Source organism: Giraffa tippelskirchi, chromosome 4 (genome assembly GCF_054371585.1).
Source record: "Giraffa tippelskirchi isolate mGirTip1 chromosome 4, T2T-mGirTip1v1.2.pri, whole genome shotgun sequence".
Classification (NCBI taxonomy): domain Eukaryota; kingdom Metazoa; phylum Chordata; class Mammalia; order Artiodactyla; family Giraffidae; genus Giraffa; species Giraffa tippelskirchi.
Genome location: NC_137278.1, coordinates 144,194,067 through 144,212,148, shown reverse-complemented (window position 1 = coordinate 144,212,148; position 18,082 = coordinate 144,194,067). Strand labels below are relative to the sequence as shown.

General features: G+C 41.4%; 1 protein-coding gene, 1 long non-coding RNA gene, 1 other non-coding gene and 1 pseudogene across 4 annotated transcripts in view; 1 reads left to right on the top strand and 3 right to left on the bottom strand.

Moving 5' to 3' along the window:
• The window catches only part of LOC145545373 (lysozyme C, tracheal isozyme), a 55,242-nt gene that overhangs the window by 19,503 nt on the left and 17,657 nt on the right, over positions 1 to 18,082 (bottom strand). Inside the window, exons 2-3 of one of the 2 annotated variants that reach the window (XM_081589775.1) lie at positions 6,205 to 6,286; positions 2,966 to 3,052 (exon numbers count right to left, since the gene is read on the bottom strand). The exons of the other annotated variant lie outside the window; for it this stretch is intronic. Coding sequence (XP_081445901.1) covers positions 2,966 to 3,052; positions 6,205 to 6,210 — 93 coding nt within the window. The 5' untranslated portion in view covers positions 6,211 to 6,286. The remainder of the gene's footprint in view (positions 1 to 2,965; positions 3,053 to 6,204; positions 6,287 to 18,082) is intronic. 2 annotated transcript variants of the gene reach the window in all.
• The window catches only part of LOC145545378 (uncharacterized), an 85,332-nt gene that overhangs the window by 51,340 nt on the left and 15,910 nt on the right, over positions 1 to 18,082 (top strand). The window lies entirely within an intron of this gene.
• On the bottom strand, positions 4,935 to 5,038 carry LOC145504026 (U6 spliceosomal RNA). Its single transcript, XR_014052018.1, has one exon. It is a non-coding gene; the product is annotated as a U6 spliceosomal RNA (small nuclear RNA).
• LOC145504159 (U5 spliceosomal RNA) lies at positions 17,272 to 17,377 on the bottom strand (annotated as a pseudogene).

The following is an 18,082-nucleotide window of genomic DNA, read 5'->3' as shown; positions in this document are numbered from 1 at the left end:
TGATTTCCACCATTCTGTCTTCCAGTTCAGTTATTCGTTTTTCTGCCTCATTTATTGTTATAGATTCCCTCTAGTATATTTTTCATTTCAGTTTTTGTATTGTTCGTTAGATCTTCTAGTTCTTTATTAAACATTTCTTATATCTTCTCCATCTATGCCTCCATTCTTTTTCCAGATCTAGTATCAACTCTACTATCATTACTCTGAATTATTTTTCGGGTATATTGCCTATCTCAATTTGAATTAGCCGTTCTTCTGGCATTTTATCTTGTCCTCTCATATAGGACATATTCTTCTGCTGTCTCATTTTGTCTGACTTTCTGTGATTGCGGTTTCTGTTCCACAGGCTTCAGGGTTGCAGTTTTTCTTGCTTCTGCTGTCTGCCCTCTGGTGGATGAGGTCTAAGAGGCTTGTGCAAGCTTCCTGGTCAGGGAGGCTGGTGCCTTCCCACTGGTGGGTGGAGCTGGGTCTTGTCCCTCTGGTGGGGGTGCTATATCAATGTGTGTGTTTAGTGGGCAGCTGTAGGCTCAGGAAGACTTCAGGCAGTCTGTATACTGATGGGAGGGGCTGTGTTCCTGCCATGTTGGTGTTTGGTCTGAAGTGTCCCAGCACTGGAGCCTATAGGTTGTTGGGTGGGGCCAGGCCTTGATGAAAAAATGGCGGCCTTTGAGAGGGCTCATGCCAATGAGTACTCCCCAGAACCACTGTCACCAGTGTCTTCATGCCTGCAGTGAGCCAAAGCTTCCCCCCAACTCTGCTAATACCAGCAGGAGACCCTCTAATACCAGCAGGTAAGTCTTGCCCAGATTCCTATGAGGTCACTGCTTTTTCCCCTGGGTCCTGAGATTGACCTTCAGCCAGTCTGTGTTCCTTATGTCTACCATGTCTCAATTCAAGTTACTTGAGACCTTGTGTGCACCCTCCAAAAGTGGAGTTTCTGTTTCCCCAGTGCTTTGGAATTCCTGTGATCAAACCCTGGCCTTGAAAGACAAATGCTCTGGTGGCTCCTCCTCCTGATGCCAGAACCCCAGGCTGGGGAGTCTGACACAAAGTTCAGAATTTTCACTTCTGTGGGAGAACCTCTGTGATACAATTATTTTCCAGTTTGTAGATCACCCACCTGGTAAGTGTGCAATTTAATTTTATCACAGTTGCACCCCTCCTACTGTCTTGCTATGGCTTCTTCACTGTCTTTGGGTGTATAGGATATCTTTTTGGTAGGTTCCAGTGTTTTTTGGTTATTTAGCAATTAGTTGTGATTTGGGTGTTTTCATGAGAAAGGATGAGCTCACCTCCTTCTATTCTGCCATCTTGTCTCCATTCTCAAAACAACTGTTGATCTTCAGCACATTATCTTACTTCAAGAAGCCTCAGCTTCCTTGTGTGAGAGGCTTGTCTTAGGCAGCCTCAAGATGAATAGATCTCTGCACCCACTCAATAGAATCTTAAGGCCTATATAGAGGGTTTAATGGAGCTCCGTCACATACATAGTCCAGATGGTCTCAACGACACCTTATCTCTCAAACCCTTTTCCATGATATTGGTTTGTTTGATTTTTAGTGTCTCTTTATTTATTTGGCTGCACTGGATCTTAGTTGTCGCCTGGGTGCTCAGTAGTTGTGGCATGCTGGCTTAGTTTCTTTGTGCAGGATGACATGTGGGATCTTAGTTCCCCGACCAGGGATCAAACCTGCTACCCCTGAATTTAAGACTGATTCTTTAACTACAACCACTGGACCACCAGAGAAGTCACTGTTTTTTTAAATCATAACTAATTGTCTTGCTCACATTCTGGCAGCTTATAGCTAAGATTCTAGATTCTGGCCTTACTTATGTTAGCCTGAGCTATTTAAACTCCACCTGGTTTTCTTTGAATTCCATAACTGTAGCTTATTCTTACCTACCAAACATTTAGGCTTATAGAATTTTCTAGAGTTGGAGTCAGCAGACCAGATATCACAGGCCCACTGCAGCCACTACCTGTTGGAACACAGTACACACATTCATTTATGTATTCCCTGAAACTGCTTTTACACGTCAGCAACAAAGTTGATTAGTTGGAACAGAGACTGTGTGCCCCACAAACCCTAAAATACTTATTATCTGGTCCTTTTCAAACAAAGTTGGTCAACCACCACTCTAAAATAATGCTAAGAGAGTTAGTTTGTCCAACAAGGTAGCAGATAAAAATAAAATACAATGTTATTTCCAGACCACACAACCTCCAGCCAGTCTGTGTTCATTATGTCTGCCAGGTCTCTACTCAAGTTACCATCAGCATTGACTCTGATGTCCCCTCAGGTGAGAAATAAGTGCTTTTATGTGCTAGACATTTTACATGAATTGCCTTCCTGCTTTATCGATGGCCGGGAGAGGTCAGTGACTTACCTAAGTTCATAATGAGCCAGATTTAAGCTCCTGTCTGAGGTGCACGCCTGTACTCATACCGACCACAGTCTGTGTGTCTAAACTGTAAAAGATGACAGGGCTTTGAAAATACTAGAAGGGCTTTAAGCAAAGACTAAACTCTTCCACTAGGCTGTTTTATACTTTAGGGATTGCATCCCCCACAGACACATACACACACAAAAGCTCAAACCTTTCCTCCTAACACCTTTCAAGATTAGCTTTCTGTTTTTCCACTCTTCACTTTCATTATATTTGCTGATTTATGATGGAAGTGCTCTTAATTACTAACTCCTGCTTTGTACTAGACTTTCCCACTGGATCCTCTTCTGGTGATTTAGTTGCTCCTTTTGTATCCCTTCCTGCCAGTCTTTCCAGTTAATATTCTGAATGAAGTACTCAGTGGCTCATGACAATTAATGTCACATTGTTTTTTAATTTTTCTGTCCCCAGGTATATGTTTGACCTGCGTTTCATGTTCAGCAATCATGGCAGTGTGAGGACTCGAAGGTTTTCGAAACACCTTCTGTAGTACCTCTGCGGTTGGATCCCTGCTCACCTCTTTCTGATGAAGTGATTGGAGTAGCTGTCTGCAGCTAGTCTTCAAGACCATGCCTGGAAGGGGTTTCTGGACTGACTTTAAGTCCTGTTTGAAAAAGCAACCCAATCAGCTGACTTCCTTGTGCAATGTGTTAAACTGTGAACTTTGCCTGAGTGTCAGGAACGGCTGTCTCCGGTCCCTTTATTCAGCTGATGAAAATACTCCTGAGGTCTTTGTTTTCACCAAACCCTTTTTGTCCTGGGGCCAGTTTTTGGTTATTCTCCATGTGGTCAAAGTCTGGACTTGTAAATCCATTCAGATAAATGACAGTGCTTTGGGGGGGGATGTTTTTGATATCCAGCTTGACCTAAAATCAAGAGGACCTGCATAGCATTCTAGATTGAGCACTTCACTATCAAGAATACTAATATCACATGGCTTGAAGAACCATCAGAGCTGAACCATCTGATTAAGAACAAAGACCATTGTTTTTTAGATTAATAGAAATACACTGTTTATAATATCCATAAAATGTGGTAAGGTCACACATTCAAAATTTGTTCATTTTGAGGGAATTCTGTACTGGTGCTCTGTTAAAATAGAACAGTAGCAATCTCTTGGTACAGGCTAATTCCAAGTAGTTACTGAGGGTAATGGACATCTACTTGCCAGTGACTGCTAACCACATGGAGTGCCAGTTAACACCAGGGGTATCAAAGGAATGTCTGTCTTCTGAGATCTGAAAAATAAAGTGGGTTAAGTATTTCAGCAGAGAAGAACTTCCAAAGGTTGGTGAAAGCTCTGTTTTCCGAGGGCCTTCTGTAAGTAGGGTTTTTAACAGGTTGATGAAGGGCTGTAAATTAGGTGTAGTAAGTACCTGCCCAGCAGGGAGCCATCTGTGAAGTTGTGACACTCCCTCTTGCATTTTGCTGACAGTTCATTTGTTCAAAGATATAAGAATTTCTTAGGGTTGATGTAAAGTACCAACTGGTCTTCTCTGGTGGTTCAGTGGTAAAGAATCCACTTGCCAATGCAGGAGACCCAGGTTCGATCCCTAGGTCGAGAAGATCCCTTGGAAAAGAAAATAGCAACCCACTCCAGTATTCTTGCCTGGGAAATCCCATAGATGGAGGAGCCTGGTGGCCTCCAGTCTGTGGGTCACAAAGAGTCGGACACAACTTAGCGACTAAACAACAACAAAATACCAGCTATGTAGCTTCTTCCCTTTCGGATAACTTCTTCCTGAGTTTTTGGAATCTTGTGTAATTTGGGCCTCATTCACTATTCCTCTGTCAAAACTAGATCTTGAGGTTTCCTCACTGTTTAGAACACCTACATTTCTGTCTCTTGGCTTGAAGACGATTTCTTATATTGTCTTCACAGGAAGGCTGATTGGTGGTAGGGCAGCAGGGGAGAGGAGGAACTGTGGTTTATAACCTGACCAACACAGGCAGTCATTGATTTTAGCTTTATGTAAGGTCCTAGGTTGAGCATTTAGCACTTTGTAAGACATGGCCATAAGTAACTTTCTATCACAATTTCAGATCACCATGTTGGGTTAATACCCATTGGGTTTATTCCTTTACCTCACACAATCCCAGTAACCCTGGTAGTAATTAGAAGTGAAATGAATACCTCTGCCATGACCATTTTAGGAAAAGAAATTCTAACAGTTTTGTAACTAAAAGCAAACTACAGTGTTGAGTCTGGGTATTGGCTTTATTCTGTCCTTTGATTCTTAACATTAATCAGTCAGCTTCTACATTAATGAAAGTTGGCCTAGTTATTCCAGAATAAAAAGAAACCAACTCTTATCAGGTCTTGTACTGTGATGTCATATTATTCAATTTTATGATACTGGTTCCTGAAAGCAGATGAAGTCGTAAGAGTGACACAGAACGGCTGCTCTTACATTCAGCAGACTTCTGTTTTTGTTGAGGGGGTGGGGGGATGCACTGAAGCCCTTTTCTTGTATCTCTAATTTTAAAAAAGTGTGGAACATTTCACTAATTTGTATGTCATCCTTGTGCAGGGACCATGCTAATGTCTGTATCATTCCAATTTTACTATATGTGCTGCCAAAGCAAGTACTGTACCTCTCATTTTTGAATGGCCTCTAATGTGACTTTCTTTTGGACTGGTTTCATTTGGGATCGATGCTAAAATCATCTTTCATAACGAGGCCTCAGTTTATAGTTAAAAATTTATTTTTAAGTGTCTAGCAGACCACACAATGCACCGAAATTTTTCAGAATGGTATGTTCAGGGGCCCCACTGCAAGAGGCTTGCTTTATTTCTCTCTTAATTGTACTGATTTGAATTTTGGTTATTTTTCCTTTTAGGAAGACCAGGTCCATATGTATTGGTGATAGGAAACTGTGACCATTAGGAATAAACAGAGGTCCTGGGAATGAATAGAGATTTTTGCCTTATAAGATTTCCTATTACAAAGCTTTTCCTCCCTCAGATACAATAACATTCCCTACAACTGAAAAGTAGAGAATGCCTTTTGAGCATCTTTTGAATTTGACCAACAATGCTGTTGCAAAATATATTTTAATTCACAGCATTAGGGTTTTTGTACAAAGTAGTAATGTTATTCATGGAAGGTTATTCCTTAATCTGTGAGACATGTTCTTAAATTTATTTTTAAGTGTCTAAGGACTAGTGTTGTTAACATAAGAAGATAAATTGTCCAGGATCCTTATTAAGAGAAAGCAAAAAGTATTTAAACTGATCCACCAGTGGAACTTGGTGGGAATATTTGGCTCTTTCGTTTTACCCCCACTTAAGTCCCACTGACTTTGTGGAATTCCTGTGTTTGCATCATCTGTTCCTGGAAGTTATTCTGCCCTGGCTCTGTGTCATCTGAGTCATTTGACTTAGAAAGTGCTCTTTATAGGACCCTGTTCACTGCTGCACTTTTCAATGAATTAAATTTTATTTCTGTTCTAGTGGGAATGTGTCCTTTGTTTTAGTCCACAAGTAGTAACTTTAACAAGATTGGGGGTTTTTTCTGCTGTAAACTGTTTAATGCTTAAATCACTCACCTAGTACTGGAGACAGGCTGTTTCCATGGGGTGCTATAGTCCCTACCTGGAAAGCTCATGTATGTGTCCCTGGTCCCATGACCAGTCTCCTTGATAAGCACCATGCAGAAAATCCTTCCTGATAAATCTTTATACATTTACAGTTTGGAGGGAAAAAAAAAGAAAAAACTTACCTTGACCAGCTTTAATTAGATAAACTAAGCTCACCTTCATATAATATCCAAGATGGCGGAGTAGAAGGACTTGCGCTCATCTTCTCCTGTGAGAACTCCAGAATTACAACTTGCTGCTGAACAACCGTTGACAGGAAAATGTTGGATCCCACCAAAAAAAGATACCCCACATGCAAAGGCAAAGGAGAAGCCCCAACAAGATGGCAGGAGGGGCGAAATCGCGTTTAGAATCAAACCCCATACTGCCAGAGATGCTCGGAGGGCTCAAACAAAACCTTGTGCACACCAGGAGAACCCACAGGGACTGAGCCAGACCTGTCTTTGAGTGTTTGAGTGTCTCCTGTGGAGGTACAAGTCAACAATGGCCTTACATGGGAAGGGACTCTGGGTGCAGCAGACCTGAGTATGGCATAAGCTCTCTTGGAGGAGGTCACCATTAACCCCACCATAGAGCTGCCAGAACTTACACAGGACTAGGGAAACAGACTCTTGGAGGGCACAAACAAAACCTTGTGTGCACCAGGACCCAGGAGAAAGGAGCAGTGACCCTGCAAGAGACTGACCCAGACTTGCCCATGAGTGTCCAGGAGTCTCTAGCAGAGGCATAGGTCAGTGATGGCCTGCTACAGGGTCGGGGGCACTGAGTGTGGCAGTGTGTGCATGGGACCTCTTAAAGAAGGTTGTCATTATCTTCATTACCTCCACCATAGTTTAACCTCAGGTCAAACAACAGGGAGGGAGCACAGCCCCGCCCATCAACCTAAAATTGGATTAAAAATTTACTAAGCATGGCCCTGCCCATGAGAACAAGACCTAGTTTCCCCCTCAGTCAGTCTCGCCCATCAGGAAGCTTCCATAAACCTCTTATCCTTATACATCAGAGGGCAGACAGAATGAAAACTACAATCACAGAAAACTAATCAAACTGATCACATGGACCACAGCCTTGTTTAGATTAGATCTGATAGAGTGCCTGAAGAACTATGGACAGAGGTTCGTCACATTGTACAGGAGGCAATGACCATCCTGAAGAAAAAGAAATGCAAAAAGGCAAAATGGTTGTCTGAGGAGGCCTTCCAAATAACTGAGTAAAGAAGAGAAGCAAAAGGCAAAGGAGAAAAGGAAAGATATACCCATTTGAATGCAGAGTTCCAAAGAATAGTGAGGAGAGATAAGAAAGCCTTCCTCAGGGATCAATGCAAAGAAATAGAGGAAAGCAATAGAATGGGGAAGACTAGAGATCTTTTAAAGAAAATTAAAGATACCAAGGGAACATTTCATGCAAAGATGGGTACAATAAAGGACAGAAATGATATGGACCTAACAGAAGCAGAAGATATTAAGAAGAGGTGGTAACAATACATAGAAGAACTATACAAAAAAGATCTTCATGACCCAGATAACCACAATGGTGTGATTACCCACCTAGAGCCAGACATCCTGGAATGTGAAGTCAAGTGGGCCTTAGGAAGCATCACTACAAACAAAGCTAGTGGAGGTGATGGAATTCCAGTTGAGCTATTTCAAATCCTAAAAGATGATGCTGTGAAAGTGCTGTACTCAATATGCCAGCCAATTCGGAAAACTCAGCAGTGGCCACAGGAATGGAAAAGGTCAGTTTTCATTCCAATCCCAAAGAAACACAATGCCAAAGAGTGCTCATACTACCGCACAATTGCACTCATCTCACACGCTAGCAAAGTAATGCTCAAAATTCTCCAAGCCAGTCTTCAACAGTACGTGAACCATGAACTTCCAGATGTTCAAGTTGGTTTTAGTAAAGGCAGAGGAACCAGAGATCAAATTGACAACATCTGTTGGATCATTGAGACTTCTAGAAAAACATCTACTTCTGCTTTATTGACTATACCAAAGCCTTTGTGTGGATCACAACAAACTGTGGAAAATTCTTAAAGCAATGAGAATACCAAAGCACCTGACCTGCCTCCTGAGATATCCGTATGCATGTCAAGAAGTAACAGTTAGAACTGGACATGGAACAACAGACTGCTACCAAATCTGGAAAGGAGTATATCAAGGCTGTATATTGTCACCCTGCTTATTTAACTTAAATGCAGAGTACATCATGAGAAACACTGGGCTGGAAGAAGCACAAGCTGGAATCAAGATTGCCGGGAGAAATATCAATAACCTCAGATATGCAGATAACACCACCCTTATGGAAGAAAGTGAAGAAGAACTATAGAGCCTCCTGATGAAAGTGAAAGAGGAGAGTGAAAAACTTAAAACTCACCATTCAGAAAACTAAGATCATGGCATCCAGTCCCATCACTTCATGGCAAATAAATGGTTAAAAAATGGAAACAATGACAGACTATTTTTGGGGGGCTCCAAAATCACTGCAGATGGTGACTACATCCATGAAATTAAAAGATGCTTGCTCCTTGGAAGAAAAACTATGACCTACCTGGACAGCATATTAAAAAGCAGAGACATTACGTTGCCAACAAAAACCCATCTAGTTAAGGCTATGGTTTTTCCAGTAGTCATGTATGGATGTGAGAGTTGGACTATAAAGAAAGCTGAATGCCAAAGAATTGCTGCTTTTGAACTGTGGTGCTGGAGAAGACTTGAGAGTTCTTTGGACTGCAAGGGGATCCAACCAGTCAATCCTAAATGAAATGCATCCTGAATATTCATTGAAAGAATGATGCTGGAGTTGAGACTCCATTACTTTGGCCACCTGATGTGAAGCACTGACTCCTTGGAAAAGACCCTGATGTTGGGAAAGATTGATGGCGGGAGGAGAAGGGGACAACAGAGGATGAGATGGTTGGATGGCATCACCGACTCAGTGGACATGAGTTTGAGTAAGCTCTGGGAGTTGGTGATATACAGGGAAGCCTGGGGTACTGCAGTCCATGGGGTCACAAAGAATAAGACACAACTGAGCAACTGAACTGAAGCTCACATTCAGAGGTGCCTTGCCTTGATGTCCAGTCACATAATCCATTGCCCTAAATGAGAAGTGAAGTCCTACTGTGGTTGACACACTTTTTCTTAAAGGAACAGTTAATATTTTAGGTGTGCAGGCCATGTCTCTATAGCAGATACTTAATTCAGCTGTTTCAGTACAGAAGTAGCCACAGACAACACACAAATGAATGTGCACAACTATGTTCCAACAAAACTTTACCAAAAAAAAGAAAAAAGCCATAATTTTCCAACCCCAGACCTAGTAGGTTGCCTCTTAGAAGTTCTGAACACCAAGCAGAAAAACAGGAGGTGAAAAGACACCCATTAAGTTTCCAGACTACCATCAGAAAAACAAGTACTTGGGTTTATCACAATATCAAGTCACCAAGGGAGAGGAGAATGTTTATTTGCATAGACTCAAAGTGAGGGTAAGTACAGACTACTTCATCCATTTTTTCTAACTTGCACCTTCTCTGTTCCCAATGAGACTGTACCCTGCCCTGTGGAACCAAACACCATACAGATTTAGTATTTGTTTCATCTTTCTCTACCCACCATAGGTTTAATGGGATACTCATATGTATACCTTGAAGTCTGTTGTGGCAAGAGCAGCCTAAGGCCCCAAGCTGAAAGCTTGATGCAGACACCTTTACTAATGGCCTAGGGATTCCTACATAAGCCAAGATTTACCTATGGGACATGGGAGCTAGCTTCAGGAGGACCACAGAGCAGATGACAGTTCTAAATCTGTCTCTGAGAAGAAGTTTTCATGACACTTTCAGCTGGTGAGACCTGAGATCTAGATCTTCATGACATGCTGTGACATGCTGATAGGTCTTCAAAGGGCAGTGAAATACAAAGAATGGTTGTGATTAGCATTTATTGTGATAAAAAGGGCCCTGTAGTCTAGGTTTCTTCCTCAGCTTCCTTTATTCAAGCTCACAAAACTAGTCAAAAAGTCAAGATTTCAAAGATCTGGTTTTGAAGACATCTTTCTACTAAACTGCTGTCTTTGTGATCTAAGGACTTTACCCTCCCTCATATATCTGAGTGCCTACTTTGCCTGGAAGTGAGCTGGGTTATAAAGGAATTATTTTCTTTCTGACCTCCAGGACATTATCATGTAGATTGAAAAGAAAACTTGTCCCTGATATCTGTATTTACAGGGAAAACACAGTTTCAGACTAAGAAGGGGAGTTGACACTACCATTCAAATGATTTCTTGTCCTGCTCCACAGCCTGACTTTTGAAAACAAAGTGAAAAAGATCTCCTCTGACAAACCTTTAACTAGACTCACCAAGAATAAAAGGGGCGCAAATAAAATCAAAGATGAATGGGATGACATTACAACTAATACCACAAATATCCAATGGATCATAAGAGAGTACCACAAATAATTAGACGTCAACAAATTGGATAACTCAGAAGAAATGGATAAATTCTTAGAAACATACAACTTTCCAGGACTGAATCATGAACAAATAGAAAATATGAACAGTCTAATCACTAATAAGGAGATTACATGCATGTTAAGTTGCTTCAGTTGTGTCTGATTCTTTCAGACCCTATGGACCATAGCCTGCCAGGCTCCTCTGTCCATGGGATTCTCCAGACAAGAATACTGGAGTGGGTTGCCACGCCCTCCTCCAGGGGATCTTTCCGACCCAGGGATTGAAACTACATCTCTTAAGTCTCCTACATTGGCAGGTGGGTTCTTAGCCATTAGCGCTACCTGGGAAGTAAGGAGATTGAATGTAATAAAAAAGCTTCCCAATGAACAAAAGCCTAGGACCAGGAAGCCTCACTGGTGAATTCTACCAAACACTCAAAGTGGAACTAATACCAGTCTTTCTCAAACTCTTCCAAATGTAGAAGAGGAAGAAACACTTCCAAACTCATTTTATGCAGCCAGCATTACCCTCATACCAAAACCAAACAAGTATACCACAAGAAAAGGAAATTACAGGCCAAAATCCCTGATAAATATAGAGCAAAAGTCCTCAACAAAATATCAGCAAACTGAATTCAGCAACACATTAAAAGGTACATAATCCATGATCCTTAGTATAAGGATATAAGAATGGTTCAATATACACAAATCAATCATGATATACCACATTAACAAAATGAAGGGTAAAAAACATGATCATTTCAATTGATGCAGAAAAAATTTGATAAATAAAGTTAAACATCCTTTATGATAAAAATTCTCACTGTGGGTATAGAGGAAACAGTGTACCTCAACATAAAAAGTCATAGATGACAAGCCCAAAGCTACCATCCTCTTAAATGATGAAACACTGAAAGATTTCCCCCTAAGATGAGGAAGAAGACAAAGATGACCACTCTTGCTAGTTAAGACTTGGTGCATTTACGGTCATGGCCCAGATTCAATTCAAAGTCGGGGAACTAAGATCCTGCAAGCTGTACATTGCGGCAGGGGAAAAAAAAAGAGACCAGAAAAGGGAACACTTGTGCACTGTTGGTAGGAATGTAAATTGGTGTAGTCACAATGGAAAACAGTATGGAGTTCCTCAAAAAATTAAAAATACAACTACCATATGATCCAGCAATCCTACTGCTGGATATTTATCTGAAAAAAAAGTGCTAATTTGAAATCCCATTGCAACATTATTTATAATAGCCAAGGTGTGGAAACAATCTATGTATCCATCAATGGATGAATGGATAGAGAATATGTAGTATATATGTATATATATACACAATAGAATACTAGTCTGCCATTTAAAAAAAAGAAATCTTGCACTTGTGACAATATGGATAGATTTTGAGGGCATATATGGATGTAAGAGTTGGACTATAAAGAAAGCTGAGTGCCAAAGAATTGATGCTTTTGAACTGTGGTGTTGGAGAATACTCTTGAGAGACCCTTGGACTGCAAGGAGATCCAACCAGCCCACCCTAAAGGAGATCATTCCTGGGCATTCGTTGGAAGGACTGATGTTGAAGCTGAAACTCCAATACTTTGGCCACCTGATGCAAAGAGCTGACTCATTTGAAAAGACCCACATGCTGGGAAAGATTGAGGGCAGGAGGAGAAGGGGACGACAGAGGATGAGATGGCTGGATGGCATCCCTGACTCAATGGACATGAGTTTGGGTAAACTCTGGGAGTTGGTGATGGACAGGGAAGCCTGGCATGCTGCGGTTCATGGGGTCACAGAGTCGGACACGACAGTGACTGAACCAAACTGATCTGAGGGCATTATGTTAAGTGAAACTAGTCAGAGAAAGAGAAATACCTTATGAACCAACAGGGACTTCCCTGGTGGTCCAGTGGTTAAGGGTCCCACGATCCCACCGCAAGGGTCCAGGTTTGATCCTTGGTCAGGAAACTAGAGGAGAAGGCAATGGCACCCCACTCCAGTACTCTTGCCTGGAAAATCCTATGGACAGAGGAGCCTGGTAGGCTGCAGTCCATGGGGTCGTGAAGAGTCGGACACGACTGAGCGACTTCACTTTCACTTTTCACTTTCATGCATTGGAGAAGGAAACGGCAAGCCACTCCAGTGTTCTTGCCTGAAGAATCCCAGGGACGGGGGAGCCTGGTGGGCTGCTGTCTATGGGGTCGCACAGAGTCGGACACGACTGAAGCGACTTAGCAGCAGCAGCGGGAAACTAGATCCCACATGATGCAATTAAAAAAAACAGATCCCAAATGTTGCAACTAAAGATCCCACATGCCCCAGTGAAGATCGAAGATCCCAAGGGCCCCAACAAAGACTGGCATGGCCTAAGTAAACAAACAACAACAACAGGAAAGGAAACTAAGCTTATAGGTTTGGAGAACAGATGAATGGTTGCCAGAAGTGGGGGAAGGGGATGGGGAGTGGGAGAAATAGGTGAAGGGGGTCCAAAGGTATCAACTTCCAGTTACAAAACAAGTCATGGGGATGTGACATACAGCACAGTGACTATAGTTAACAATACTTTATTGCATGTTTAAATTTGTTAAGAGTATATGTTTAATGTCCTAAACACAAGAAAATAATTTTGTGACTAGGTGTGGCAACGTATGACTAATATAACGACCAAATCTGGTTTACCAAGAGAAATTGGGACAAACCTTTTGCCAAAACCTATCCAATTGTATGTACCTGGACAGGGCAAAGCTGTCCAGTGGTAGAGGCTCAACTTGTCTTTGTGGTCTCTCTCTGACCTTGACACAAGGCCTATTGGTGTATTCAGTCCCCTGGTATATGAATACCCTTCATGGGCTAACTACAATTGCTTTGTTTCTTAACTTGAAATTTTAAGAAAGTCGATCATGTAAAATGATGAACAGCCTTGTATCCAAGTCTAACTAAAATCCAGTTAGCCATGGTCAAGGCACAGGGTCCTTTCCATGGATAAATGAAGCAGACAGGGAGTCTCTTTGCAGCCTGGCCATTACTCTCAATGTGGAAATAATTTGTTTAAAGAGAGAGAACTGTGCACATGGATATATCCTTTCAATCTATCAAATACTCTGCAGAGCTCTAAGATATACGGTTAATATTTGAAAAATCATGGGGTGCTTGTTAAGCAGCAGATTCTCAGGGCTTAGTAGTAGCTTTGGAGTGGAGTATAGAAAAATCTTCCTTTTAAAAATCACTTCTAGTAATTCTGCAGGTGATCCATAAAGAAACAGAGTAATAGCTTCATTTTAGTCTTGAAATATCATCCAACAAATCTTAGACACTGCCCTTTTCCAACTACTAGCTTCATAGCAACTTTTCTCCCGAGACCTACTATGCCTCTGCTTGGATCACCTTACTTGCAAAAGAACAAAAGCAAGATGTGGGTGGAGGGTGACACAGACATGACACAGGGGACAGGAATATCATTCCCGGCCTCATCCACACCCTGCACACTAAGTCTTTGTCTTCCTTGAAGCACATACCCTTCCCCAGCACACAAAATGCCACAGAAAGTTTATCTGGAACAAAGGCAATGAGGTTTGGGCTTTCCTGAAGGCTGACAGACAAGCTCTCAATTTCTAAGTATCTCAGAAGTATTTTCTTGTGTATTCTCAGATAAGCATCTTTTATCAATCACGCAGGTAATAACATGCTCAGTTTTACCTAAAAGTGGTGGACTAGGAACATTTTCCTTGAGAGATCACACATGCAAGAAAAAGATTTGAATTTAAGTTGTTGCCTCCCATAATTCAAGGATTCTAACTTGTGGCAAGATGCCTCAGGGTGCTGCTCCAGAATGACTAGAACTTTAGCAAATTTTCTCACTTGAAAATCGGAACATCCTCTCAGTTAGAGTCCCCTAGAACTCCACTTCAGAGAAAAGGAATGGCACAGGGTTTAATTAATCTCCTGTGTCCACACAGGGTGGCTAAAGTGAGGGGAGGGTGCACACACTAGGCAACAAGCAGACCTGTGGCTGCTGAAGACAGAGGAGCATTCACGGTAAGCCTCCTAGCTTAGAAAGCTCAAAACCAACTCTCCTAGATAAGGGAACTCTCTCCCAGACATAAAGCCAAAACCCAGCTGCTTCTGAAATTTACAGAATCCTGATGTTTTCTGTTTGTGTGCAAACTTATAAAAATGCCAAATATTCACCTTTCTCAGAAAGAGGAAGAGGACCTTTCTGAGTTCAACAGCCACCAAATGAGTAACAAATAACTTTGGAAACTTTAAGATCAGAAGGTCTGTCGTCTACCTGGTCATTCTCACCTTGTAGAATTAAAGAGAAAGATCTGCCAAAAAACAAACCAAAATGAAACCAAAACCCAAAAACTCCCCCAAATCCAAAACCAACAAAAATTTAAAAAACACAAAAACCTACAGATGGAATTAATACAGTTCACTTGACAGTTATTTATCCTGCCCACTTCTTTCCAGCACCATTTCCATCACCACCACCCCGGCCCCTTTTCTCCCCCAATCCTTATACAGCTGTTTTCTTAATTAAGCACTGAGTTAAGCAAGTAGTGATTCACTCCAGACAAGGGTATACTTTCAAGAATTTGCATATTCAGTTTCCTGTGTTTCTTTGGAGAGGCTCATTCTTGATGAGGAAGAAAGTATTTGGTGGCTCCTGGGAACTGTGACTTCCCGCTGGAGCTATTCTTCTCCTGGATGCAGGGAATTCCCCTACTAACAGTGAGCACAACGAACACAGGGTTTGATTATCTGCCATGTCAGCTTCTTGCATGCGACAGAACCTATAAACAAAAACACAGGTAGGCGTCTCCTTCTATGGAACTTAGTATAACCACTTAAAATGGAATGCTAAATATACAGCAACAATAAAAGGAAGGATGATAGAGCACTTTGACATCAAGCCTGTCCTTCCATTTCCCACAGATCCCAACTGCTTTCAGATGAACTGCCCATTAGAGGTATTCTGATGGGCCCTTATTAGGCAGTTTTACTGAAAAATTGGGTAGCGCTTACAGAAATAGCGGTGCACAAGCAGGGTGGCCTTTTACTCACTCCCAGAGGGGCCATGGGCAAGTTGCTGAACTTCAGTGGGTTTCTGTTTCCTCATCTGTAAAATGGGGATGTTGACAATACCTTTTTCAAGGGGAGAAAGTGAGTTAATACATATTAAGCTTTTTAGCATAATGCCTGGAACATGGCAAGCCTTGTGTCTGAATTTGCTATTACAACACAGAAAGTCCCCAACTTCACGATGGCTTAAGGTTTTTCAACTTTACAATGGTGTGGAAGTGGTATGCATTCAGTAGAGAATATACTTGGAGTTTGAAATGTGATCTTGTCCCAGACTAGTGACATTTTTTGTTTATGAAGGTAAACAACCAATATACTTATAACCATTTTGTACCCAGACTGCCATTCTGTTCCCAGACTGCCATTCTGTTTTCCATTTTCGGGAGCATATTCAATATATTACATGAGATATTCAACTTTATTGTAAAATAGGCTTTGTGTCAGATGATTTTGCCTGACTATAGGCTAATGTATACATCCCAGGAAAGTTTAAAGTATGTTGATCAGAACTATGATGTTTGGTAGGTTAGGTGTATAGAATGCATTTTTTACTTTATTTCTAATTTATGATGGCTTTATGTCTGACTCTTTGTGAACCCATGGACTGTAGCCCCCCAGGCTCCTCTGTCCATGGAATTCTCTAGGCAAGAATACTGGAGTGGATTGCCATTTCCTTCTCCAGGGGATCTTCCCCACCCAGGGATTGAACCTGGGTCTCCCTTGTTGCAGGCAGATTCTTTACCTTCAGGGAAGTCCAGTATCAGAATGTTATCCCACAGTAAATCAAGGAAGATCTGTATAAAGACTCCGCTCTTCTTTCAAAAACACAAAACTCCTGTTAAAAGTCACCTGGCAGAGGCCCAGAATAGTGTAAATTCATGAGAACTAATTTTGAAACATAAGAATATTCATTTAGACAATTATCAACTGTAGCAAATTCCTAGGGCAGGAAGCGAACTCCCTTTGCTGCTGCTGCTGCCAAGTCGCTTCAGTCGTGTTTGACTTTGTGCGACCGCATAGACGGCAGCCCACCAGGCTCCCCCATCCCTGGGATTCTCTAGCCAAGAACACTGGAGTGGGTTGCCATTTCCTTCTCCAATGCATGAAAGTGAAAAGTGAAAGTGAAGTCACTCAGTCGTGTCCGACTCCTAGCGACCCCATGAACTGCAGCCCACCAGGCTCCTCCGGCCATGGGATTTTCCAGGCAAGAGTACTGGAATGGGGTGCCATTGCCTTCTCCGCCCTTTAAGGGATTAAAAATCCTAAAACATTCCCACTGCACCTTGGACCGAACTTAGAATAGTTTTTAAAGGTATTGAAGAGAACAGTTATATTCTTATAACTATTAAGCAAGAATTTGTTCTTTTTCAGTAGCTAAGTTGTATCTGGCTCTGCAATGCCATGGACTGTAGCCTGCTCGGCTCCTCTGTCCTTAGAGTTCTCCCAGCAAGAATATAGAGTGAGTTCCCATTTCCTTCTCTAGGTAAGTAAGAATAGTTGGATATAAATGCTGTTTCTGGTAGATGGAACAAGTTAAGTTTACCCATTCAGATGGCTGAAGCCTTTTACCACTATTTATAGGAAGACTTTTTAAGATTTTTACTTGTCTTTTTTAAAATTTATTTTTAATCAGGGGAAAATTGCTTTACAATGTTGTGTTGGTTTCTGTTGTACAGCAATGCAAATCAGCCATAATTATACATATCTCATCTCCCTCTTGATCTCAGAATTATTCTTCTCCACAGAAATCTTTAGTAAAAAGCGAAAGATTTATATGATAGGAAGAGAAACCGGAGTATTACTTGTCTTTAATAGATATCTTATCGGGGACCTGGCAAGGGAGTTTATGGCACAGGAGTTATGGAAATATTAAATAGCATTTTGCTTTTTAAAGTCTCTCTCTCGTTTTGTTTGTTTTTTCTTTTCCAGTCCCAAGGTTGCTTTAGCCAACAATTATCTTTTTGAATGCCTACATTTCAAAGATATAAGATCAGTATTTCAAGGGATTAGGAATTGTAGATTTTATCTAAGAAGGAAGTCAGGGACATATTTACCTGTTAACAGAAATCCAAGATAATTGCTTTAATCTTTTTCTTTTCTTTAATGGTAAGAAGATTAGTTCAGTATTTTTGTGCGTGTGAAGTGCCATCCTCAAATACACAAAGGTCTGGACCTGGTAGGTTCTGCTTACAGAGTAAGGAACAATAAATCAAGCTTTTTTGTAAATTTTCTGGACCTCTGTTAAAGCAGTTTCCTGGCTATCAGTATTTACATAAGTTTTGCACTGTCTGAGTGCCATCTGTAGTTCCTGACATTTGTTTTCTAATCTTCCCCTCCTAATCTTGTAGAAGCGATAAAGGCCCGTTATGACTTTACTAAGACAAACTCCCCTGACAGCTGGCCTGGTTGGACAAAGAGAAGCTTGCCTGTAACTTCATGTCTTAGGCTTCTAGCTGGCTGGCTAGCTGCTAATACAAGCCTGACAGACAACTTGCATCACCCAA